The sequence below is a fragment of the Pipistrellus kuhlii genome, unplaced genomic scaffold, assembly GCF_014108245.1.
Source record: "Pipistrellus kuhlii isolate mPipKuh1 unplaced genomic scaffold, mPipKuh1.p scaffold_m20_p_6, whole genome shotgun sequence".
NCBI lineage: Eukaryota > Metazoa > Chordata > Mammalia > Chiroptera > Vespertilionidae > Pipistrellus > Pipistrellus kuhlii.
In genome coordinates this window covers 55,531,282-55,552,637 of record NW_023425562.1, presented here as the reverse complement: position 1 = coordinate 55,552,637, position 21,356 = coordinate 55,531,282, and the positions used below count along the sequence as shown (strand labels likewise).

At 54.8% G+C, this 21,356-nt stretch overlaps 1 protein-coding gene across 1 annotated transcript; it reads left to right on the top strand.

The window, feature by feature from the left end:
• Positions 1-2,758: 2,758 nt before the first annotated feature.
• SCRT2 (scratch family transcriptional repressor 2) lies at positions 2,759-16,511 on the top strand. Its single transcript, XM_036418657.2, has 2 exons — positions 2,759-3,336; positions 14,967-16,511. The coding sequence occupies exons 1-2, from the start codon at positions 3,204-3,206 to the stop codon at positions 15,779-15,781; spliced, it is 948 nt and encodes a 315-aa protein (XP_036274550.1). The 5' UTR covers positions 2,759-3,203; the 3' UTR covers positions 15,782-16,511.
• The last annotated feature ends 4,845 nt before the right edge of the window (positions 16,512-21,356 follow it).

The window sequence follows — 21,356 nt, the reverse complement described above, 5'->3', positions numbered from 1 at the left end:
ACCTCTTCCTTCATAGGTTGACATTCATCCATTGAGCCTCGCCGGCCAGGCATAACAGTGGACTTCCTGAAACCAGTAAAGTGGTGCTGGAGAAGCCTTGGGGACGGAACACCCTTCTCAATGTCCACGTGATGAAACCCTGCTGGCCATTGTGGACTTCACCAATGATTAAGCATAGGTATTTTTGAACCTCACCTCTGGGCTGAAGACTTCTTATCTACTAAAGATGCCCACACCATCGTCCACAAGTCCCGATGAGGGAGAGTCCTGTCCCAGCTCTGTCCCTAAGTCACCATGGACCCACCGTGTCTTGTGAAACTCTCTGGGCTCTGTTTTACCATCTCTCTGTAGGAGCTTAGAATGACAGGACCATCAGGCAGGTGAGCTCAGGGGCACCCACATCCCTTATCTACCTCACTGGACAAGGCACCCCTAGAGGACAGAGACCCCAGAACCCAAACTCCAAACTATGAATAACTAGCAACAACTTCCTCCATGGCCCAAGCTCATTCCTGCCTCAGAGCCTTGGAATTCATGGAGCCTCTGGCTCCATCTCATCGCTCAAGTCTGGGCTCAGATGTCACCTCTTCCAGGAGGCCCTGATCACCCTGTCCAAAGGTACCATCACTTTCCATTGCCTACCCCACTTTATGTTCCTCACAGCACTAAACAATTATTTGAAAGGATATTGTGGACTTCAGTGTTTCCTTGTTCAGTGTTCATCCACTGACCCTTGAATGTCACCTCCAAGACAGCAGGGACAAGGACTGGCTAGGTCACCACTTATCCCACAGAACCCCACAAAACATGTGGTAAACGGATCCTGAGTGCTCCAGGCACAACTGTATACATAGAACCTACATGTATTGGCCACCTACTATATGCCAGGCACCATGCTAACCAGCTTTTTGTAATGCTCCCAACAACCCCTGAGATAGCAACAATCATTACTAACATTTTATAAATGGGGAAGCTGAGGCACGGATCAGTTGAATAATTTTCCCAAGGTCCCATGGCCAGTATGCAGAGGCTAAACAGTGTGATGAGCCAAACATGGGGCCGAGTCCCTGTCCTCAAGAGGCCCAGGGGCTAACGGGTAAGCTGGCCTGGCCCACAGTGTGGGAAGTCAAAGTCTTTCCTGGAGGAAGTGATGCCTCCGCTAAGTCCTGAGGACAAGCAGGGGTGTGCTAGGGTGAAGTGGAGGGAAGGACAATCTGACAGAATGGAGGCCAAGAGACAAAGGAGAGAGGAGCACACAGGAGGGTCTAGAAGGAGGCCTGCATGGCCAGAGTAGGGAATATGGGGTGTGCCCTGAGTCAGAGGGTGTGGCCACCTCAACCCGCACTGACTGAAGTTGAAAAAGTCCCAGAGGACAAAATAGGAGGCAAGATGGCTGGGAAGATGGGCAGGGTGCCCCAGATCACAAGAGGCCTTGGCAAGATCAGGGGCGAAAGTTTTATTCTGAGGTTTCGAAGCCACACCCCAAAGACTGTGTCCGGCCCTAACTCAGCAATGCCCAAAGACCACTGGGGGCCCCCGAAATTTCTGCTGACTCACTGTGGGGCCTAGGGCATCTCCAGGCCCTCGCGGGGTCTGAGTGTCCCAACTGGCACTGGATGACCCAGTCCCTGCTCCCACAGCCTTGCATCGCACAAACAGAATACTGTTGACTAACGAGATCGTGGCATTCCTAGAGTTTGGTTTGGGGGCTCTTGTGCACGGGCCATCCCATACGGTTGTGGCCAGCTCCTCACGATGGCACTTTGCCAAGCAGCTTCTGGGCTGGGGGCTGAGTTCTCAGACCCCTCGGTCCTGTCAAGATATGGGAGCTCCCCCAGGTTTTGGCTGGATAGACGGGGGGTGGGGGGTTGGAAGGGGGGGGGGTGAAGGGGTGAGGGGGTATCTGTTCAGATCCTCCCAGAGACAAAGGAGCTGACCTGCAAAGAGTTCCAGCGGGAGCCCCGCTCCCCCTCCCTTCCCCCCCTCTCCCTTCCCAGTCCACGTGTCTCTATTGTCTGTTCCCGGCTTCAGGGAAAGACACTGCCTCGGATGTGTCAAAACCACCACCATCATCACCCCCACCCCCGGCAGCAGGGAAATTAATTACTGGACGGTTTTCACTTCCTCTTGCAGCGCCCGCCTGAGCTAGGCACCGGAACAGGACCGGCTGAGCAGGGCAGGCGTCGCATGGAGGACTTGCCCCCCCACCCCCCAGCAGTCTGGGAGAAGAAAGTTGAACCCCCAAACCCAATAGGGGGCTTCCATGGGAAGCTGAGCTGGGGTAGGGGGACGACTTCCTTTAGTTAAAGCTGAGTGTTCGCATTGGCCACTTCAGAGCTGGGGGCGAAGGAGAGGACTGGAGGCAGGAGGGTCCCCCCGGAGAGCTCACACTCTTTTCTTTGCACCCCTTCCCTGGGTCCCCATGTGTGTGAACTCCGCCTGCTCGGAACTGCTCTCCCTGCTCTCCCCTCAGCTTCTCCCTCTGTCTTGCACTTTTCTTTTCCTTTCTTTGCATGGCTGGGGGGCTTTCTTTTTGTGTGTCTGGGTCTCCCTTTGCCTTCCACGGGCGTGTGAGTGTGTGCTGCTACTTCCCTCCGTCGTTCCTCCGCTTTTCTTGCGTCTTTTTGTTCTAATCTCAGTCTCTCTGCTTCTATTTCCACCTCTTTCGGTGTGTGTGTGTCTCTCATCCTCTGCATGTCTCTTTCTGCCTTTTTCCGTGATCCTCCTCTCTCTTCTCCCCACTCCATACCTACTTCTTTCTCCGTCTCTCTCTCCTCTCACTCCCCTCCTGCCTGCCCACTGCTCCCTGCGCCTGGCCTGCCCCCACCACCGCCGCCGGTTCAGGGGAACGTGTGCGGAGCGATTGTCCTGGGGGACATTTGATGGATTAGAGCGCTGAACAGTTCCATTGCTAGGGGACCACCTGATCTCCTCCAGCTTGCGTCCCATATAAAGCCGGCAGCCGGAGTGCTGAGCACAGCTCCAGCAGCCAGTCGCCTGTCTCCGCGCCGCCGCCGCCAAGCCCGAGCGGGAGCCCGAGCCGAGCCGAGCCGAGCCGGGGCCGCCGCCGCCGGGGCCGGCCCGCCGCCCGCGGGGAGCTGTCCAGTGCTGAAACCCTGCGCAGCAGCCAATCGCGCCCGGCCGGCCGCCTCCCCCACCGGCCACCGCGCGAGTGCCCCCGCCGAGCCCCCGCCGGCCGCACCATGCCGCGCTCCTTCCTGGTGAAGAAGATCAAAGGGGACGGCTTCCAGTGCAGCGGGGTGCCGGCCCCCACCTACCACCCCTTGGAGACCGCCTACGTGCTGCCGGGAGCCCGGGGGCCGCCCGGGGACAACGGTGAGTGAGTGGGGACCCGGCGGGGTGCGGGTGGGGGGACGGTGGAGAGGAGGGGGTTCGGGCTCTCCCCAACTCGGGCGACAAGGAGGGGGTTGTGCGCGGAGGGGAGCCCCAGGAAGAGACTTCCCGTGTGCGGTGTGCGCCTTGGGGCTTCCAAAGGAAGGACCGGGGCGGGTGGGGCAGGAGCTAGGTGCGTACAAAGGGAAAGTCGCAGGGTCGGCCCATCCTCAAGACAGGCACCAGACCGGACTTTGAAAGTTGTGGCCCTAGAAGGGGCGAGAGTGAGGGGTGTGAGAGAAAGGAAAGAAAGGGACTCACTCCCATGCAGGGCTAATGCTGGGGAGCTAATGCACAAGGCAGTCTGAGGTTCCACGCTCCCGGGCTGAGTGAAGGAAACGGGCTGCCTGAGTGTGGGGGGAGCCAACCAGGACTACCAGTCCCCAGGGTGATGGGGTTGGCTCCCTGGGGAGAGCTGGGGGCGACCTCCTTCCCTTTAAACCTGCTCCCCCTGGCGATGCAAGACAAGTGCTCTCAGGCCCCCTCCCTCTCTCAGCAACTCTTTTGTTACCCTCAGCCACATGCCTGCCAGCGGGCAGGGCCTGTCCTGGGGACTGCGGGGGGGGGAAAAAAGAGGGGATTTCTAGGAGGGGTTCCCCCAAAGTGGCTCCTGTGTGCCCCTAGGCAGCACCCCCTCCCTACCCCAGCTCCTCACCCTCCTCCGGAGGCAGCCCTGCTGCTCCTTGTAAGTCCCCCACCCCCAACACAGTCCATCTCTTCTCAGAGCAAGTTCCTGCGGGGACAAGGGTTTGGGGGACAAGAGAGGTCATTCAGGCCCAGAGGAGGGTGATCTCCGAAGGGTGTGGGGAAGAGCCAGAGACCGCTTCTGTGGCCCCTATCCCCAATCAAGGGGATCCCAAACCTGGGCTCCATCGATGGGTCCCACCAGGGCAGGTGTCTGAAGAAGAGGCAATCAGAAATCTGACATCACATGTGGCATGAGCTTTGGGGTGTGTGTGTGTGTGTGTGTGTGTGTGTGTGAGTGTGAGAGAGAGAGAGAGAGAGAGAGAGAGAGAGAGAGAGAGAGAGAGAGAGAGAAGAAAGGGCTGAGGATAAGGGGAAAGCTGGTCCGGCAAAGGCAGGAGCCCAGGAAGGTGGGAGCTCCTGCTTCGGGGATTTCCAAGCACTTCACCCACATTCCATCACTACGCCAAGCCAGGTAGCAAGAGGGCTCTGTGACCTCATCAAGGTCAAAGAAATTAGGGAGTGATCAGGAATACAGCGGCAGTCCCTCAGCCCCTGGCCTCACCCAGACTGCCGAGAGAACCAACCCCCTTTCTTGTCGCCCACATACTCCTTATTCTACCGTCTTCTTTTCTTGACCCCAGGGCCTCTTGGGGTCCAGGACAGAAGCCAGAGATGTGGCTAGGCTTGGCTGAGTGCTGGCAGGACAGAGGGTGGACCTGGGGCCATGCCAGGGCCAGGGAGTGTGTGTGCTGGGAGCTGGGTAGAAACTGAAATGCCTGCAAGACTGCAATGTGGATCCCACGGGGACGGGCAAAAGCCCCGAGCTCCCGCGGGAGGCGCCCTTGGTCCTGTCTCCGGGCCAGGTGAGGAAACTCAAAGAAGCCCAGAGAATTTCTCTTACAGAGCCCAAACTGCAGGTTGTTCCTCAGGAGGGAGGCAGGAGTGCCTTGCCTTGAATTCAGTCCTGAAGAGCTTATAATGAGCCCCTGAGTGAACGGTGGAGAGCAGCGTCAGGACAAAGCCATCAGCAGAGGTGTTCCTGTGGAGGTTCTGGAACCACCTCTCTCTTTGGCCCTTTCCCCAGAGGGCTCCAGACCAGCTCCCTGACCTGCAGGGAATCCCAAAACCGCCCCAATGGCCTGATACCTAGCCTGGGACTCTGGGAGACCTGAGCTCTAGTTCTCTGACTTGCTGTGTGACCTTGGGCCAGTGCCTTCCCTTCTGCTCTGGTCCTCCATCTCCCCAGCAGCAGAAGAGTTTAGGTAGCATCAACTAAGTATCCTCCCAACTTTGACAAGCTCAGCTTCTATGAAGGTCAAGTGCGGGAGGCACTGGAGATGCCTGGGTGAGGGTCTAGCAGAATGCAGGGGGGCCATTGTCAGGGATTCTGTAGGGCTCTCTTTACCATCTGATGCCTGGCTGAGGGGGGCAGAGTTTTTGAGGCCCGGCATGGCATTTTTCTTGGCTTCAGTCTTTGCAGCCTGCCCCATGGTGAAGACAGGCACCCTGGCCTGGCTGCCTTGGCAGTATCTGTATAGACAGTTGGTGCCAGAGACCAGGGGGTGACCCTTCAAGCTGGTACAGCCAAGGAAACACAGGGTCTGCCTTATCCTGTTTTTAGGGGCCTCTCCCATCCCTGGGGTGTGGCCAGATGAGGCAGTGAGGGTTCTCTCACTCCACAGTCAGGAGGGGCGCTGGGGGTCCTTGGAGAGCCTGCCAGCTCCTAGCGGTCCGTTGTCTCAGCTCTGCCGGAAATAACCTTGCTGAGCGTTTGAGGGAAGTGTGAAAAATTGCTGAGCTGACGTTTTTCTCTCCCAGCGTGTGTAAGTGTGCTGGGTAAACAAGGAGAAAGAGAGGAGGGGGGGAGGTGAGGAGAATGAAGGAGGAAAGGAGGGAGGGGAAAGGAAGGGGGGGGGGAGAGGGAGGGAGGGAGGGAGGGAGGGAGGGAGTGAGGGAGGAGGGGAAGGACCTGGGGCTGGAGATAGTTCCAGTTATAAGAAAGATTCTCTTACAAGCCATTCTTACAGCAAGGGCTGCAGGGTCAGGAGGAGGATGGTGGGAGGGGGAAGGAGGGAGGGGGCAGTTAGGAGGAGGGCTGTGAATGTGGGAGTCAAGGGAACCACAGCTCCTAATGGATGAAGATGCAAGACCCCAAATGAAAAAGGTGTACCCCCCCCCAGCGCCAGGAATGCCTGGAGGAGACACGCAGACACACACACACACACACAGCACAATGTTCATTTTTTTTGCCTTCTTGCTCCCTTCCTCTTCCGCTTCCTCGGGCCCTGCAGAGGGTGCAGCAGGTGTCTGGTCTCCAGGCTCCCCCCAAACCACAGAACCCATAAACAGGGAGAGGCAGCCTCCAAATGAGGAGAGCTCCAGGTCCCTCTGCAGGGCTCCCCGAAGAAGGAAGATGAGTTCTAATTTCACCGTCCTCTCCAACAGATGCCTCTTTCTGCTGCTCCTCCTGCTTCTCCCCTGTTTTCCGCCTCTCCCCTGGGGGATTCTGAGCAGATTCATTCTGTGAGTGATGCCAACTCACAACCTCCTCACCCTCTCAGTACCTGTCCCTCCATCTCCACCAAGCGCACTCACTCCTTCACAGGCCCGGGCCCCTCTCCTGGGGGATGCTGGGGAGTCTCGCCATCCCAGAAGACACTGCTGCCTCCCCTTCTGCACAGCAACGGTCTCTGTGGACCCCAAAGGAATGTCTACCTTCCTTGGGCCTTAGCTCTGCACTCCAGCGAGGCCCCAGGTCCCCCTTCCTCTGCACCCTGTCCTGGTCCTGCCCGTCCCCTGCCCCCCACCCCACACGCACTCCTTCAGAGTGCATCCGACCCAGGCAGAAGAGGGATCAATGCCAATCCAATAACACAGTTGTCTGCCCTCCACAGCTACATTAAGCCTCCCCTGCTAGCAGGCCGGGGAAGCACTCCTACCTCGCCCATGGGCTTATCTAGCTGACCACTTCCTCTCACTCCCTCTGATGGCGCCGGGGAGTCGCTCCAGGCAAGGCCTGGGAGCCCGGCCGAAAGGCCCCAGCATGTACACCCCACTCCTCAGAAAGGTCATCTGGGGAGCAGGGGTACAAAAGAACTGCCCCAATGTTTTGGCAGAGGGAGCCCAGAAAAGGTTGGGGAGGTGCCCAGTGACACAGAGCAGACCCATCTGGGTGTTTTTAACCATGGCTTTCCCAGGCATCTCGGTCTTGGTCCAGGTCCAAGATCCAGCCCGATGTCCAAGTCCAGATCCGAGGTCCAGGTCCAATGTCCATATTCAACCTTAGGTCTAGGACTAGGCCTGAGGTCTGAGCCCAAGGTCCATGTCTAAGGTTTTAGGTCCAGCCCAAGATTCAGAACAAACCCATGTCCAAGTTCAAGTTTCGATGTCCAGGATCCGGTCCTGATCAATGTTCAGGGTCCAGAATCCAAACACAGCTCCAATTTTTAGCCCAAGGTCATGTCCAGGGCCATTCTCAAGGCTAGCTAGGTTCAAGTCTTAGACCCATCATTAGTTTTTTCTATGGCTTTGGACTAATCTTCCCTACCCCAGCCTCAGTTTCCCTCTCATGAAATCAAGCAGTTGAATTTGATTTCTCTGAGCTCTTTCTGAGGATCCAGAAATCTGATTTGCCTAAGAATTAGTCTGTGGCAGTGTAGAACAACAGGGCCCATGTGGGATATGAAATCTGGGGCTCATGGTTCCTCCTAAAGCCTGCGGTCAACAAGGGGTACATGAGGGGCCCAAGCTGAGGCTCCACTCTTTGAACAGTCCGTTTGTGGTTCCTGAGGGAGGACAGGACAGTATATCCAGTCCCTATGTCAGCACAGCAATTTATACAGGGTGTCCCCCCAAAAATGTATACACGCTTTAACAGCTGACAGCTCAGTTTTGAAAATGAAATGCATTTTAATACACACTGCCTTTATAATTATTCAACGCGTGTGTATACATTTTGGGGACACCCTATCTATCCCAAAGACTCTCCACGCACACACATACACAGCGGACAAAAGACAATGAGCACATGGGACTATCGCCTCCGACCTACAGAGGCAAACCAAGGGCTAGGAGGGCCCAGAACTTGCCCAAGGTCACAAGGGTAAACATGGTGGACCCTGTCACACCGTCCTGGTGGATGCTTCATCCACACTCTAGGGGGCCCCACGGCCTGAAGGCCTCGGTGAGGCACGGTGAGACCATGCTGAGAGAGATGACCCCCCCCCAGAACTCCTGGCCTCCTTCCCAGCTGTGGTCCCTCCTGGAGTGTCCATGCCCGCCTTTGGGCAGGAAGGGAGGTTGGAATGGGCTCTCTGATCATACCCGTCTGGCAGAGAGAGGGCAGGGCAGGAAGCAGGAGTCCTGGGGAGAGAGCACACGTTGTGCGAGACACCTGCTCTCCAGGCGGAGGCCCAGCAATGGCCTGTCGGAGGTTCCCTGCTCCACCAGCCAGCACCCTCAGCCACTCGCTTCTATCTCCAGACCCCTTGAAAAATCTTTCCTATTGATTCCTGCAGAGCTGTGGACCTCCCTGTGGGCCGCAGGAACTGGGTCACAGTAAGGAAAAAACAGAATGTGGGGGATTTCAGGAGGTGGGGTTGGTGGGAAGAAGCCCTGGAACCCTCTAGAAACTCCCTGGGTCTGGGTCAGGCGTCAAGGGTCATGAGCACCAGGCCCTACAGCCCGGGTCACGGTGGGCCAGACCTCACTCTGCCTCTGTTCATCTGGACTCAGAGACCCCTCCCCCATGGGCAGGTGTACCCGCTGCCAGGCCCCTGGAGGACATGGGTGTTATATCTGGTCTAGTGCCCAGGGAACAGCTAACAAAGATGCTATAATAAGGGGAAGGGGAGGTACCAGCCCTTTGCCCAGCTCTGTGAGCAGGCAGGAGAAACTATTTTTATCCCGCTTTGCTGCTGACAGACCTGGCTTTCTGCTCAGCTGGCTGGAGCTGATTCTCGAGGCCCGAGGCCCTGGCACAGCAAGAAGCAGCTCTAAATATACCCAGGCAGCAGCCCCTCCAGCCCCCACCACCAAGCAGGGCTGGGCTCTCCTCGGGAAAGTGGGCCACCTGGGAAGCTGGCCCACCACCCAGCCCTCTCCCTTTCTGCCCTTCCTCAGACAGGCACGTAGGGCTGGACACTCCCTGTAAAAAGTTTGGGACCCTGGGAACCTGGGAGAGACTAGGAAAAGGAGCTCTAGACTGGGAGGCAGGAGGCCAGCTTCACTCTGGCTTGAATCAGCTCTGTGATGAGACGGGCCAAGGCCCTGCTCTGGGCCTGTTTCTGTAGAACTAGGACACCAGAAGAAGTGGCCATCATGCTCCCTGAGACCCAAGCTAACCAAAGCACTGAATAGGGTACCTTGTACACAGTAAGTGCTCAACAGTATTAGTCCTTGCTTTTATTAATTTACAAAAATGTACAGGAGGCTTACAGCATTTTCTAGAACAAATGGCTTCTCCTACCCCCATCGCCCCATCATCCCATCAGCCACAGGCCAACTGGTGGGTATTATTTTAAGGAACCCGCCACCCCTTCTCCCCACTGACTGAAGATCTTTCCTCCCCCAGCAGGCATCCATGCCCACTCAGGAGTTTTGGGAAAGCCACAGATCTTGAAGGGTTTCAACCCTCATACCTTCCCCAGTAACCTTGGACAAGTCCCCTCTCCGGGCTTATTACTGCAGTGCCCACGGGGAGGCTCACTGGGAGCTGGAACAGCAGTCCTAGCCATACTTATCAGAGATCCCCCACCCACAGCTGGGTGAGACAGTGTCTGCAGAGAATTTAATTCTCATCAAATTCCATTCCCACCACTCCTTTGGGTGCAGGATGTTTAAAAATGGATTCTGGACCTCCGACCTGAACTATCAAGACTCTTTAGGCAGGGAAAACCAGAAACCATTCTCAGGTGACCTGCGTAAGACATCTCCACATCCACCCCCACATGGCAGGGGTGCCTCTAGTCTGAATCCCTCAAATGGGGCATTCTGAGCCCAGAGAGGCTGTGTGATGTGCCCAAGGTCACAGATGTAGGGTATGAGTATGAGGGCCAAGATGAGCGCCAGGTCTCTTCCCCCTGAGTCCCTAGGCCCCTGCCTCTAGGGACCCAAACAAGAGAGCTCTGTCTCTCCCTTTCGGCTGAGAAACAGCCAGCTCAGCCTTCTATAGTCACTGGTGGGACAGAGGAAGACGCCCCAAACCTAGCTGGGTTCCATGAACAGAGTTAGAGCGTGGCCTATAGTTCCTAAATAATTCTCCAGGGTTGAGCCCAGACAGGTGAGGTGCTTTGCCCAAGGCCACACAACATGTGCCCTGGGCATGTTACTTAACTACCCTACTACCAGAAGCATCTTACCAGGAAATTAAGGGATAATAATAATGAGAATAATAAGAAGAACTTGAGAAGTTATTGTGTGCCAGGATTGTACTAAGGGCTTTACATGCATTAATTCATTCAATCTTATTACGAGCTTCCTTATATAGATGTGACGCAAAAAAGGTTAAATAACTTGCCAGAGATCACATAGTTAGGGAGAGGTCTGTGGATCTGAGAATGAGACAGAGTAGATGGGGGTGAGGGGCAGGAAAATGGGCATCACTGACAGATCTACTCAGCTCAATGCAGAAGATGTCTTTAGAGCATCCCAACCTTCATCCTTACCGATCAAATTCAGAGAGGCTAAACAACCTGGCCAAGGTCACAAAGCAAGCCTCCTCTTAATATCCCCACCCTGCCCTCACAGCCCATGCTAAACTCCACAGCTGCTGGGTGTCAGGTCTGGTCCCACAAATTCCTGTCTTTAGGCAGATGAGCAACCTTTGTTGGAGGTACCCTTATCCTATATGATAAAAGGCTAATATGCAAATCGACCAAACAGCAGAATGACCAGTCACTAAGACATGCACTGACGACCAGGGGGCAGACACTCAATGCAGGAGCTGCCCCCTGGCGGTCAGTGAGCTCCCACAGGGGGAGCACTGCTCAGCCAGAAGCTGAGCTCACAGCTGGTGAGCACAGTGGCGGTGGTGAGAGCCTCAGTGCTGAGGATGTCTGACTGACAGCTTAGGCCCACTCCTGTGGGGAGCAGGCCTACGCCATCAGGCAGTCAGACATCCCCTGAGGGCTCCTGGACTGCGAGAAGGGGCAGGTGGGGCTAAGAGACAGTGCATGAATTTTGTGCACCAGGCCTCTAGTTTCTATACAAAGAGCCTCCATGAGATAGGATTAAGATGCTGCAATGCTAAAGGCTGCCACCAGATGGCAATGCCTACAGAGAGCCTAGCTTGGGTGGAAACTACTACTCATCAGAAGTTTTCTCATCAGAACTTGAGGTAGAAATCACACATTCTGGATGAGGAAACAGAGAGGAGCAGCAAGATACATCCATGCAGATGCCAAGAAAACTGCAGCACAGAAACATCTCTGGGGAACTGTTATTATTATTCAACAAAAATGGCCAACATGTATTATGGCTTTGCAATGTGCCAGGCACTGGGTTGGAATCCTAACTCTAAGTTACTAGTTGTGTGACCCTGGGAATGTTTCTTTTTTTCTATTTTATTTTTTTGGGGAAAAAATATTTTATTTTTCAGAGAGGAAGAGAGAGGGATAGAGAGTTAGATTTTTCACAGAGAGGAATAGAGAGTTAGAAACATCAATGAAAGAGAAACATTGGTCAGCTGCCTCTTGCACACACCCCCACTGGGGATGTGCCCGCAACCAAGGTACTTGCCCTTGACCGGAATCGAACCCAGGACCTTTCAGTCCGCAGGCCGATGCTCTATCCACTGAGCCAAACCGGTTTTGGCTGGGAATGTTAATTAACTGCCTTGTGCCTCAGTTTCTTCATCTGTAAGATGGCAGCAACCTTAGAGTCATGAGGGTAGAATGCATTCATGTGTGTAAGGCCCTTAAAATAGTGTCTTGACACATAAGTACTCTAGGAAGTATTGGTTATTATTTGCTTTTCATTTATTGTTTACTGTATGAATTAGATGCTTTTATTATCATCATTTTACAGCTAGGAAAACTGAGGCACAGAGAGGTCAAGTAGTTTGTCCAAAATCACACAGCTCTGAATAGTAATGCTAAAACTCAATCCAGGCAGTCTGGCAATAAAGTGTACACTTAATCAGTACGCCCTCCTCCACTCATAAGAAAACATGCAAAGCACTGGTCACATGGTCAGCAACCCCCTCCAAATAGTTTGTATTCTATCCCCAAATCCAAAGAAAGGATCTAAGGCACAGAAGGACACGTGACTTACGCAAGGTAACCCAGCTAGAATCTATATAGGGAATCAAGTCATCCCAAAACCAGGCAGACAGAACAGCCTGCAGCAGACCCTGCTGGGCTGGCCTGGCAAACCTTCATCGCCCGTTCCACAAATACTGAGTGCCCGCTAGCTCTGGTCCTACTTATAGGAAGTGAACAATCCAGCCACAGCCCCTTCCTCGGGGACCTCCCAAGGTAAGGGAAACTGGGAGCATGCAGTGAATGATACTCCTTGCTCCACCCCTTAAGCAAGTACCATCACCACTCTGCACCTCAGTTTCCTTATCTGTAATACAAGAATTTTTGTGATGATTCAATTAGGTGGGTGATGGAAATGAAGCACTTAGCCCAGAGCCTGGCATACAGAAAATGCTTAATAAACAGAAGCAATTATTATTACCATCAATAAGTACAATAGGAAAAATACTAAAGGAAAAGAAGGGGATCTCGGAGTGCCCAACAGATATTTAACTCGGTCTGAAACAATATTCCCTGAACATCTGGGAGCTTGAATACCGGGCCTGATTCCTGGAGTAGGATCCAGACTGAAGGCATAAAAGAAGGGGTGGGGGAGGGGGAGAGAATAGGATGCTGAGAGGCTAGGCAAACCTCCCCCAATTAAAAAACTGCTACCTACCACTACAGCCCTGTCTGCATCTGACCACACAGCCCCTCCCTACTGAGTCCTCCACCGCCACCACCCCAGTCACACCCGTGTGCAGAGGGTCCCGTGCAAGCAGTTGAAGGGACAGAGGAAACCATAAGGACACATTCTCTCTTCAGGGCTGGCAGACAGTCGGCACAGATTCCACTCTGTGACCATCCTAAGCGCCAGATGAGAGGTAAAGGGAGCTAAACTCCACTGTTCCCTGGAATCAGAGGACAGTGGAAACGTCTGGTAATTTAGTACCAGGATGATAAGCGTGAACATGTCTGCCAAAAACTCTCCTGGGAGCCCAAGCCCCAGGGTCCTTGGGGAGGGGGCTAAGACCAGGGTAGGTAGGCCCTGGGAGGCAGAGACAAACTGGGGTGGCCCATGCCCTTGGGAAACCCCTGTGGAATCCCCTGGGAGAGCCCTAGCCTGCACACTCACCAATCCCTCAAACCCACGTGCACAGGATTTCTGGTACAACTCTGGAGAGGTGAGAGGAGGCGGCGGAGCTGAATTCTCACAGAGGGACATCAGATGGCCTCCAGTGGAGCAAAGTAGACTCTAGAGCAAGTGCAAGGAAGTCCCCTCCCTAGAGCCCTTATTACAGGCCATGCACCTTACATCCTCCAGAAACCCTGAGGTGGGGCTGGGGGCATAACAGGGTTGTGACTCATTCGCACAACATCTATGTGTCACACACCTCGTTTGAGGCAGGCACAGTCTGGGCACACAGAGCCAGCCCTGGGAAGCTCATGGTCTGGTGGGAAGGCAGACAATTAAAGAATCATCAGTGAAATCACTTTTTAACCAACTAAAATGCATACCTGCCAGTATAATAGCTAACATTTATATAGCAATTACTGTGTGCTCCCTTCCTCTCAGTTGCCTTCCACGTAGAATGGGGATTTTAAGAGTTCATACTTGGTAGGGTGTGTGACGATGAAATGGTTGACGTGGGGAAAGCATCAAGGCAGAACCTGGCACACAGTAGGAGCTTCATACACGTTTCCAGTCGTCATTTTATTCGGTGCTTCCAAACCTTGGGAAGGAGTATCCAATTATAAGCTCCATTTTATAGGTGAGGAAACAGACCCTGAGAAGGTATAGGGCCGGAATGGCAAAATAATGTCAGAAGACAGAAAGCATAAACTTTATTTTTTCCCCATTTTTTTTATTAAGGTATTATATGTGTACATATCTTACCAATTCCTCCCCCCTCCCCCACTCACATACATGCCCTCCCTTCCCAGAGTTTTGCTTCTATTGGTTATGCTGCCATATGCATGCATACAAGTCCTTTGGTTGATCTCTTATCTCCCCCATATCTCCCTACCCCCTACGAAAGCATAAACTTTAGTGTCAGCCTGCCAAGGTCTGGATCTTGGCTCTACCATTTCCTAGTGGTGGGCTTTGACCCTGTGCCTCAGTTTCTCGATCTGTAAAGTGGGAGTAATAAAAATAAGACTTTCCGTGTGTGGCTGTCAGCACTTAAGCAGCGAGTGAAAACAAAGCCGGCAGAACTGTGGGAAGCTCTATGCTCCACGAGGGTGGGGTGGGGATTATTTTTACTGGGGGCCTCCACACAAAAGGAGTCTGAACCTATGCGGCCAGACACCAAGTACAAAGACACCCGGCAGCGGCCACTGTCTCACCAGCCCCCATCATCATCATCTTTCCGGAGAAGTCAGGGGACGCGGTGCTGCAGAGCCTGGGCAGTGATTTGCCCCAAGGAAAGGTGACCAGATCGTCCCGCTTTGGGCGGGACAGCCCCGCTTTTCATCAATTTCCCCCGCCTCCGGCAGCGTTTTTTAAAAAAAAAGTCACGATTTTTTAAAAAACCTTTCCAAAACGCGGGACACTCCCGCCCAAAGCGGGACGATCTGGTCACCTTACCAAGGGAGAAGCCCTCTCCGGGGCCTCACCTCCCCCCTCCCGCTACCGTCTCGCCCCTGCAGGGTACGCCCCGCACTGCCTGCCCCCCGCCAGCTACGATGTGGACCAGAAGCCGGGCCTGGAGCTGGCGCCGGTGGAGCCTCCGTACCCGCCGGCGGCGGCGGCGCCGGAGGAGTACAGCGACCCCGAGAGCCCGCAGTCCAGCCTGTCGGCGCGCTACTTCCGCGGGGAGGCGGCCGTGACCGACAGCTACTCCATGGACGCCTTCTTCATCTCGGACGGGCGCTCGCGGCGGCGGCGGGGCGGGGCGGGCGGGGACGCGGGGGGCCTGGGGGACGCCGCCGCCGCGGGCTCCGGGGGGCGCGCGGGCCGCGCTGGGGGGGCGCCGGCGGGCGGCGGCGGCGGCGGGCACCGGCACGCGTGCGCCGAGTGCGGCAAGACGTACGCCACGTCCTCGAACCTGAGCCGCCACAAGCAGACGCACCGCAGCCTGGACAGCCAGCAGGCGCGCAAGTGCCCCACGTGCGGCAAGGCCTACGTGTCCATGCCCGCGCTGGCCATGCACGTGCTCACGCACAACCTGCGCCACAAGTGCGGCGTGTGCGGCAAGGCCTTCTCGCGGCCCTGGCTGCTGCAGGGCCACATGCGCTCGCACACGGGCGAGAAGCCCTTCGGCTGCGCGCACTGCGGCAAGGCCTTCGCCGACCGCTCCAACCTGCGCGCGCACATGCAGACGCACTCGGCCTTCAAGCACTACCGCTGCCGCCAGTGCGACAAGAGCTTCGCGCTCAAGTCCTACCTCCACAAGCACTGCGAGGCCGCCTGCGTCAAGGGCGCCGAGCCGCCGCCGCCGCCCCCCGCCGGCCCCGCTTGCTGAGCCCCCGCCCCGCCTCGTCCCCGCGCCCGCCCGGAGCTCGCTCTCCACGGGCCCTGGGACCCCCACCTGTGCCCTCTCCAGCCCCCAGCTGTGTTTCCCTACCCACGACTCTTGTGGGAAACCCCCCCCCCTCCTCCCACCAGCTCATCCGCCCCCTACCCACTCCCACCGCCTCCCACTCCCAGCCCGGAACTTTTCTCTCCAGCCCCAAACCCATCACTGACTCCCGGCATTGTTTCCCCAAGTCATCCTGGCCCACCTAGTCCTTTCTGGCTTCCAAGACTCGGACCTTGACCCCCTGTCCATGCCCTCAAGGCTCCCAACTCAGGCACCAGGTCCGCGCCTCTCCCAGGGCCGGAATTTTTCTCACCCAGACCCTGCACCTTTCCTCTTCGGACGGACGTCCAGATCTTTCCTCCCAGTGCTCAGCAGAGTCCCTGTGGCTATTCCTCTATTGGAGGCCCTAATCTACTAGCAAGAACCACGCCTACCCTTGACTCACCCCTGCCGCCTGCCTGCGGCTTCCCTTCCACACTCCCCATGCGATGTGATGCAGGCCCTGCAGCCTCCAGACCCCATTCAAACCCCAGACCCCATTCAAACCTCTGGCCTCTTTGCTGAGTTTCCTTGCATCCGTCCTGATTCTCTCCATACTCTGGCCTTAAGCCAGCCATTCACATACTACCCCCCCCCCACTCCACCCTCTTGGGCTTCTCACCCCATCCTGTCTCCAGACTTCGGGGTCCCTCTAGCATCTCTCACGAGACCCTCTGAATTCTCCTGACCTGGGGCAGACCTGAGGGGTAGTTCAGGCACCACCCCCTCAAGTAGTCCCCCTCTTACCCCAGGACAGCCCCTCCCCTCCCCAGATTCTCTGAGCACTTTCCCCATCCCTAGGATGGCAGGTACCCTTCCTCATTTGTGTGTGTGTGTGGGGGGGAGGTCTGGGGCACCTCACAAATGCCCTTTCCCCTGCCCGGCTGGGCCTCTCCAGTTATTTATTTGTGTATTTATTTATTTATTTATTATTCTATTTAATCTCTCTTGTCCTCACGCAGGGACGACGGTCTGGCTTCCCCAGCTGGACTGGGGGGAAGGAGGGGTGAGAGACAGGGAGCCAGGCAGGGAGAGGACAGCAAAGGCCATAGAGGGCTGTCCCCCCACACCCTCACCCCATCTTGGGGATTGAGGGAGCAGCCCCACCCTCATCAGAGCCTGAACTCGCTGGGGAAGGGGACACAAAAAACAGGAGGGGGGGGGGGGTTGTGGCCTGCTGACCCTCCCTGAGGGGTGGGAGGGGAGGTGTCAGGAGGTCCGGTCCTGGGGCAGGTCCCCGCCTTCCTGAGCCTCCCACTCCCACCCCCGCTCCAGGACTGCAGAGGGGAGCCTCCTCACTGTTTCCCATTAACTCCTCTTCTCGAGGGACCCCAGGTTCCAGGGACCGACTGAGCCCCGGACCCCGCTGGGGCCTCGGTCTGCTTCGCTCCTCCTCCCGGGAGGAGCGCTCCCTCCCAGCCACATCTATGCAACTCTCCTGGGCAGAGGGGCCGGGGCTGCCACTGCCCCGCCGGCCGCCACTACCTCCCCCGCCGCTCTCGGGCTCGCCCGGGCGAGGATCGAAGCACACACCTCCCCGCTCCGGGCCGGCCCTCTCTGCTTCAAGCACACGCGCTGCCCCACCGCCTGGCGCCACCTCGGGGACAGCAGTCCTGGAGCCTCCAGCCCTCCGCCTCCCCCCCCCCCCCCCCCCCCGGCCACAAGCGGGGGCGGGGGGGGGGGGACCTGGATCAGGGGCGCTTCTCCATGGCTTCTCCCTCCACTCCCGGCCCACCCGGGGAGGGAGGCGGCAGGGATGGGGGAGGGAGAGGGTTCGCAGAAGCAGTTACGGAGGGTGCTGACCCTGTACATAGGAACTTCCGACAGCAATAATTTTCCATGCATGCTAAGCCTTTTGGCCATATTTTGTATGAGCGCTTGGCGCTCCCCCCTCTCTCCTCCTCCTCCTTGTCTCCTGCCCTAGACACCCCCCACCATTCCTTCCTCACCTCCAGCAGTATTACTTGTAACGCAATTCAGGGATATTAAAGGGACTTTGGCCACTCTCCAGCGCCTCCAGACCTTGTGATGGACGGATATGGGGTGGGGAGCGCTCCGGAGAGGGAACAGGGTTTTTTCCACTCCATTTCCTTCCCTGTAGCCTGAGCAGCCAGTGGCTGCCACCAGGGGTCGCACACATCCAGGGGACCCTTGACATACTCAGTCCTAAATATTCCTCAAGTACCGGGGTCACAAATTCAAAAGGGTTCAAGAACCACATTAATAACGTAAGTGAATAAAACAGGCTGCCTTAATACATCGTGGGATGGTGGAGCCTGTGACTAACAGGGAAGAATGTGTCTCAGCTTAAAATGTGTCTCAGCTTAAAGAACTGCAATTCAAATTACACCTCCAAAACAAACCAGGAGCCAGACGTTGTCCCTAGACAGCCAGCTTACACCCCCTACATCCTTCCCCACCACACGCTTTACTGCTCTGGGCAGTTTCTGATCACACAAGCAGCACGTGCATGCGTGCAAAAAAGGTTCAAAATTGCCCAAAAACAGTGAACTGCCCCCAGCGCTCATGAGCTACCGTAGATCATTAAAGGTGTTCGGGGAGATATTGGACAACCCATCCATCTTCTGTGCTGTCTTGGTGATCCTTCAAAACACAAATCTGTCCTTGCCTTACTAAAAACGTCACTGGGGACCTCCAACACCATGTCACTCAATTCCAACCCTCAACACAGACGCCTTGAGAGGCGGGGCCTTGTGTGCTTTGAGGGCTGGATGCCAGGCAAGGGAGTGGGGGCTGAAGGCTGGAACCCCATCTCTCTTGGGGCTATCTTTCCGGTTTCCTCCTTTTGTAGGCAGCACACTCAATGTTAGCCCCTCATCCTGTCTGCCTTTAGGCCCCGGTGCCTGTCCACCCTGCCCTTCACTCACCTCCGGACCGGCAACCACACCCTGCACTGCAGGCTCGGTGTCCCCAGCAATGACAGCGGCGGCGTGGGAACCCCCACACAGTCTCCAATGGGATTTTGAGGGGCCCAGGCACTGCTGCCTTCCTTAGCCAACCACGCACAGTCCTCTGTGGCTACTCCACATGCTCCCGATTGGCTGTTGCATTCAGCGACATCTGCTTCAGGCTCAGGGAGAAGAACCCACGCTGGATCAGCATATTATAAACACCTAATTCCTATGCTAAGCCCCTTTGAAGTGGAAAGTATTTAACGCAGGGAATTGGCTGCTGGCAAACTTGCTGAAGGCCCTCCGCCGGACCCCGAAAATCACCATAGGACTAGCCCAGCAACAAAGCCGCCGTCTCTTCCACAGCCACCTGGGGCCAGTCAGGAGGCTGCCCCTCTGAGTTCAAGAACACAGCGCAGCCGGAACCGGTTTGGCTCAGCGGTAGAGCGTCGGCCTGCAGACTGAAAGGTCCCAGGTTCGATTCTGGTCAAGGGCATGTACATTGGTTGCGGGCACATCCTTGGCAGGGGGTGTGCAAGAGGCAGCTGGTTGATGTTTCTCTCTCATTGACGTTTCTAGCTCTCTATCTCTCTCCCTTCCTCCTCTCTGTAATATATCAATAAAATATATTAAAAAAAAAAAAAAAAAAAAAAAAAGAACACAGCTCAGTAGGTGTGACTCGGGGATCAAGAGGTCTCTGCCAGGGCCCCCGTAACTGGCTGTCCCCCGTCTCCTACCGCCCTGGTGGGTTCACCCTGGGACACGGTTAGAGGAAAACTTGCACCTCCACAACCATCCTGCCCGTAGTAACAGACAAGGCAGTAAGAAAATGGTCCCTGCCCCCTGCTGCCATCCACACCCCACAAAAGCGCACCTAACTCGCAGAACCTGACTCCCTGTCAGTACCCTTGCTACAAGGAAGTCTGAGAAATACAGTTTTTAACTCTCCAACACAATTCACCGAGACAAGGGAGTATCTCCTTACATAGCAGCCAAAATCAACAAAGCTAAAGACTTACCAGAAGGTCAAGCTAACAAAGGAAGTAAATGTATGATGAATTTTAAGTTCTTGCTAGTTATGCATGTGAGAACCAGCTTTTTGTAATAAAATGTCCCAAAGCTACACATTTTAAAAATGACTTAGCACAGCTAAATCAAAGTCTTGGTATATGTTTCTTGTTTAAATGATGAGGATGTTAAATCAAACTATAGGCTGTTTTTAGATTAATGCTCAATTATAGGTACTTCCCATTGAAATAGAAATATTATTCATCGCTCATTTAGTAAATAATTTGGTACGTACGTCAAGGCAAAGTGAACATGAAAGTCACTGCTCTCAAGGAACCCCAATCTGATGAGACCCATAATCTAGTAATTAAAATACAAGGTGGTACATATTATGACGGAATTAGTACAGATTGTTATAGCAGACATATCTCATTGGGAGGAAACGCTGTCCAGGTACAGGGAGCTGGCTCAGCTGCTTAGAACTGCGAATTTAAAAGTGAGTTTAGTCACAACTTGGACCTAAAAAATATTAATGATGCTAGGTATCATCTCAGTGACAGAATTCAGATTTCATACATTCAAAACTTGATTTTAAAAAAGGTGGGAAGTTTCTTCACCCAAGGAGATGCTCAGCAGTCACTGAAGCTGCGGAAGAAAATGACAAACTTTCTGCTCGAAGTAAATACAGGAACTTTGGGGTTTGCAGAGAGGACAAAGAGGAAATGGAGAAGAAAACAGAAAGAATGGCACCAAGCAACATGGCAGGACCCTGTAAGCCAAGCTGTAGAAGTGGTCTTGAGCAATTTGGGGGTGTGAAATTTTAGCGTTCCTTTTGTGGCACAGAAATCCTTTGGTCTCCCCAGAAAAGTCTTTTGCTCATTCAAATGCTTGAGGTACTAGATTCTTTATAAAAAATGAAAGAGAATCCCTGGCCAGGTGGCTCAGTTGGTTGGAGCATCGTCCTGTACACCAAAAGGTTGCGGGTTGGATTCCAGGTCAAGTTCAATCCCCAGTCAGGGTGCATATGGGAGGCAACTGATCAATGTTTTCTCACATTGTTTTCTCTCTCCCCCTTCCTTCCCTTCTCTCTAAAAATAAATTTTAAAAATAAAATTAAAGAGAAGGGGCGGGGCAGGTGCCCCAGGAGAAGGATGGGGAGAACACGTAGTTACCAACAGGGACTCCAGCTGGTTTGGACAAAAAGAGAATGCATTGATGTCCTGCCCCTTATTCCCTTAGTCCAGTGGTCGGCAAACTCCTTAATCAACAGAGCCAAATATCAACAGTACAATTGAAATTTCTTTTGAGAGCCACATTTTTTCAACCTAAACTTCTTCTAATGCCACTTCTTCAAATAGACTTGCCCAGGCCGTGGTATTTTGTGGAAGAGCCACACTCAAGGGGCCAAAGAGCCGCATGTGTCTCGCGAGCTGCAGTGTGCCGACCATGGCCTTAGTCCACCTCTGAGGTCACTATAAGCAGGCAGCTTCATCCTCTGGGTCCTCAGACACTTGCTCAGTTGGAGTACAGGCAGCCTAGAAATGGCAGAGTTAACATCC

Excerpts from the sequence above, each read along its gene's own strand:
- SCRT2 (XM_036418657.2), top strand. The coding sequence starts at position 3,204 with ATGCCGCGCTCCTTCCTGGTGAAGAAGATCAAAGGGGACGGCTTCCAG. Across the intron at positions 3,337-14,966 it reads GGGGCCGCCCGGGGACAACG|GGTACGCCCCGCACTGCCTG; the intron begins GTGAGTGAGTGG and ends TCGCCCCTGCAG.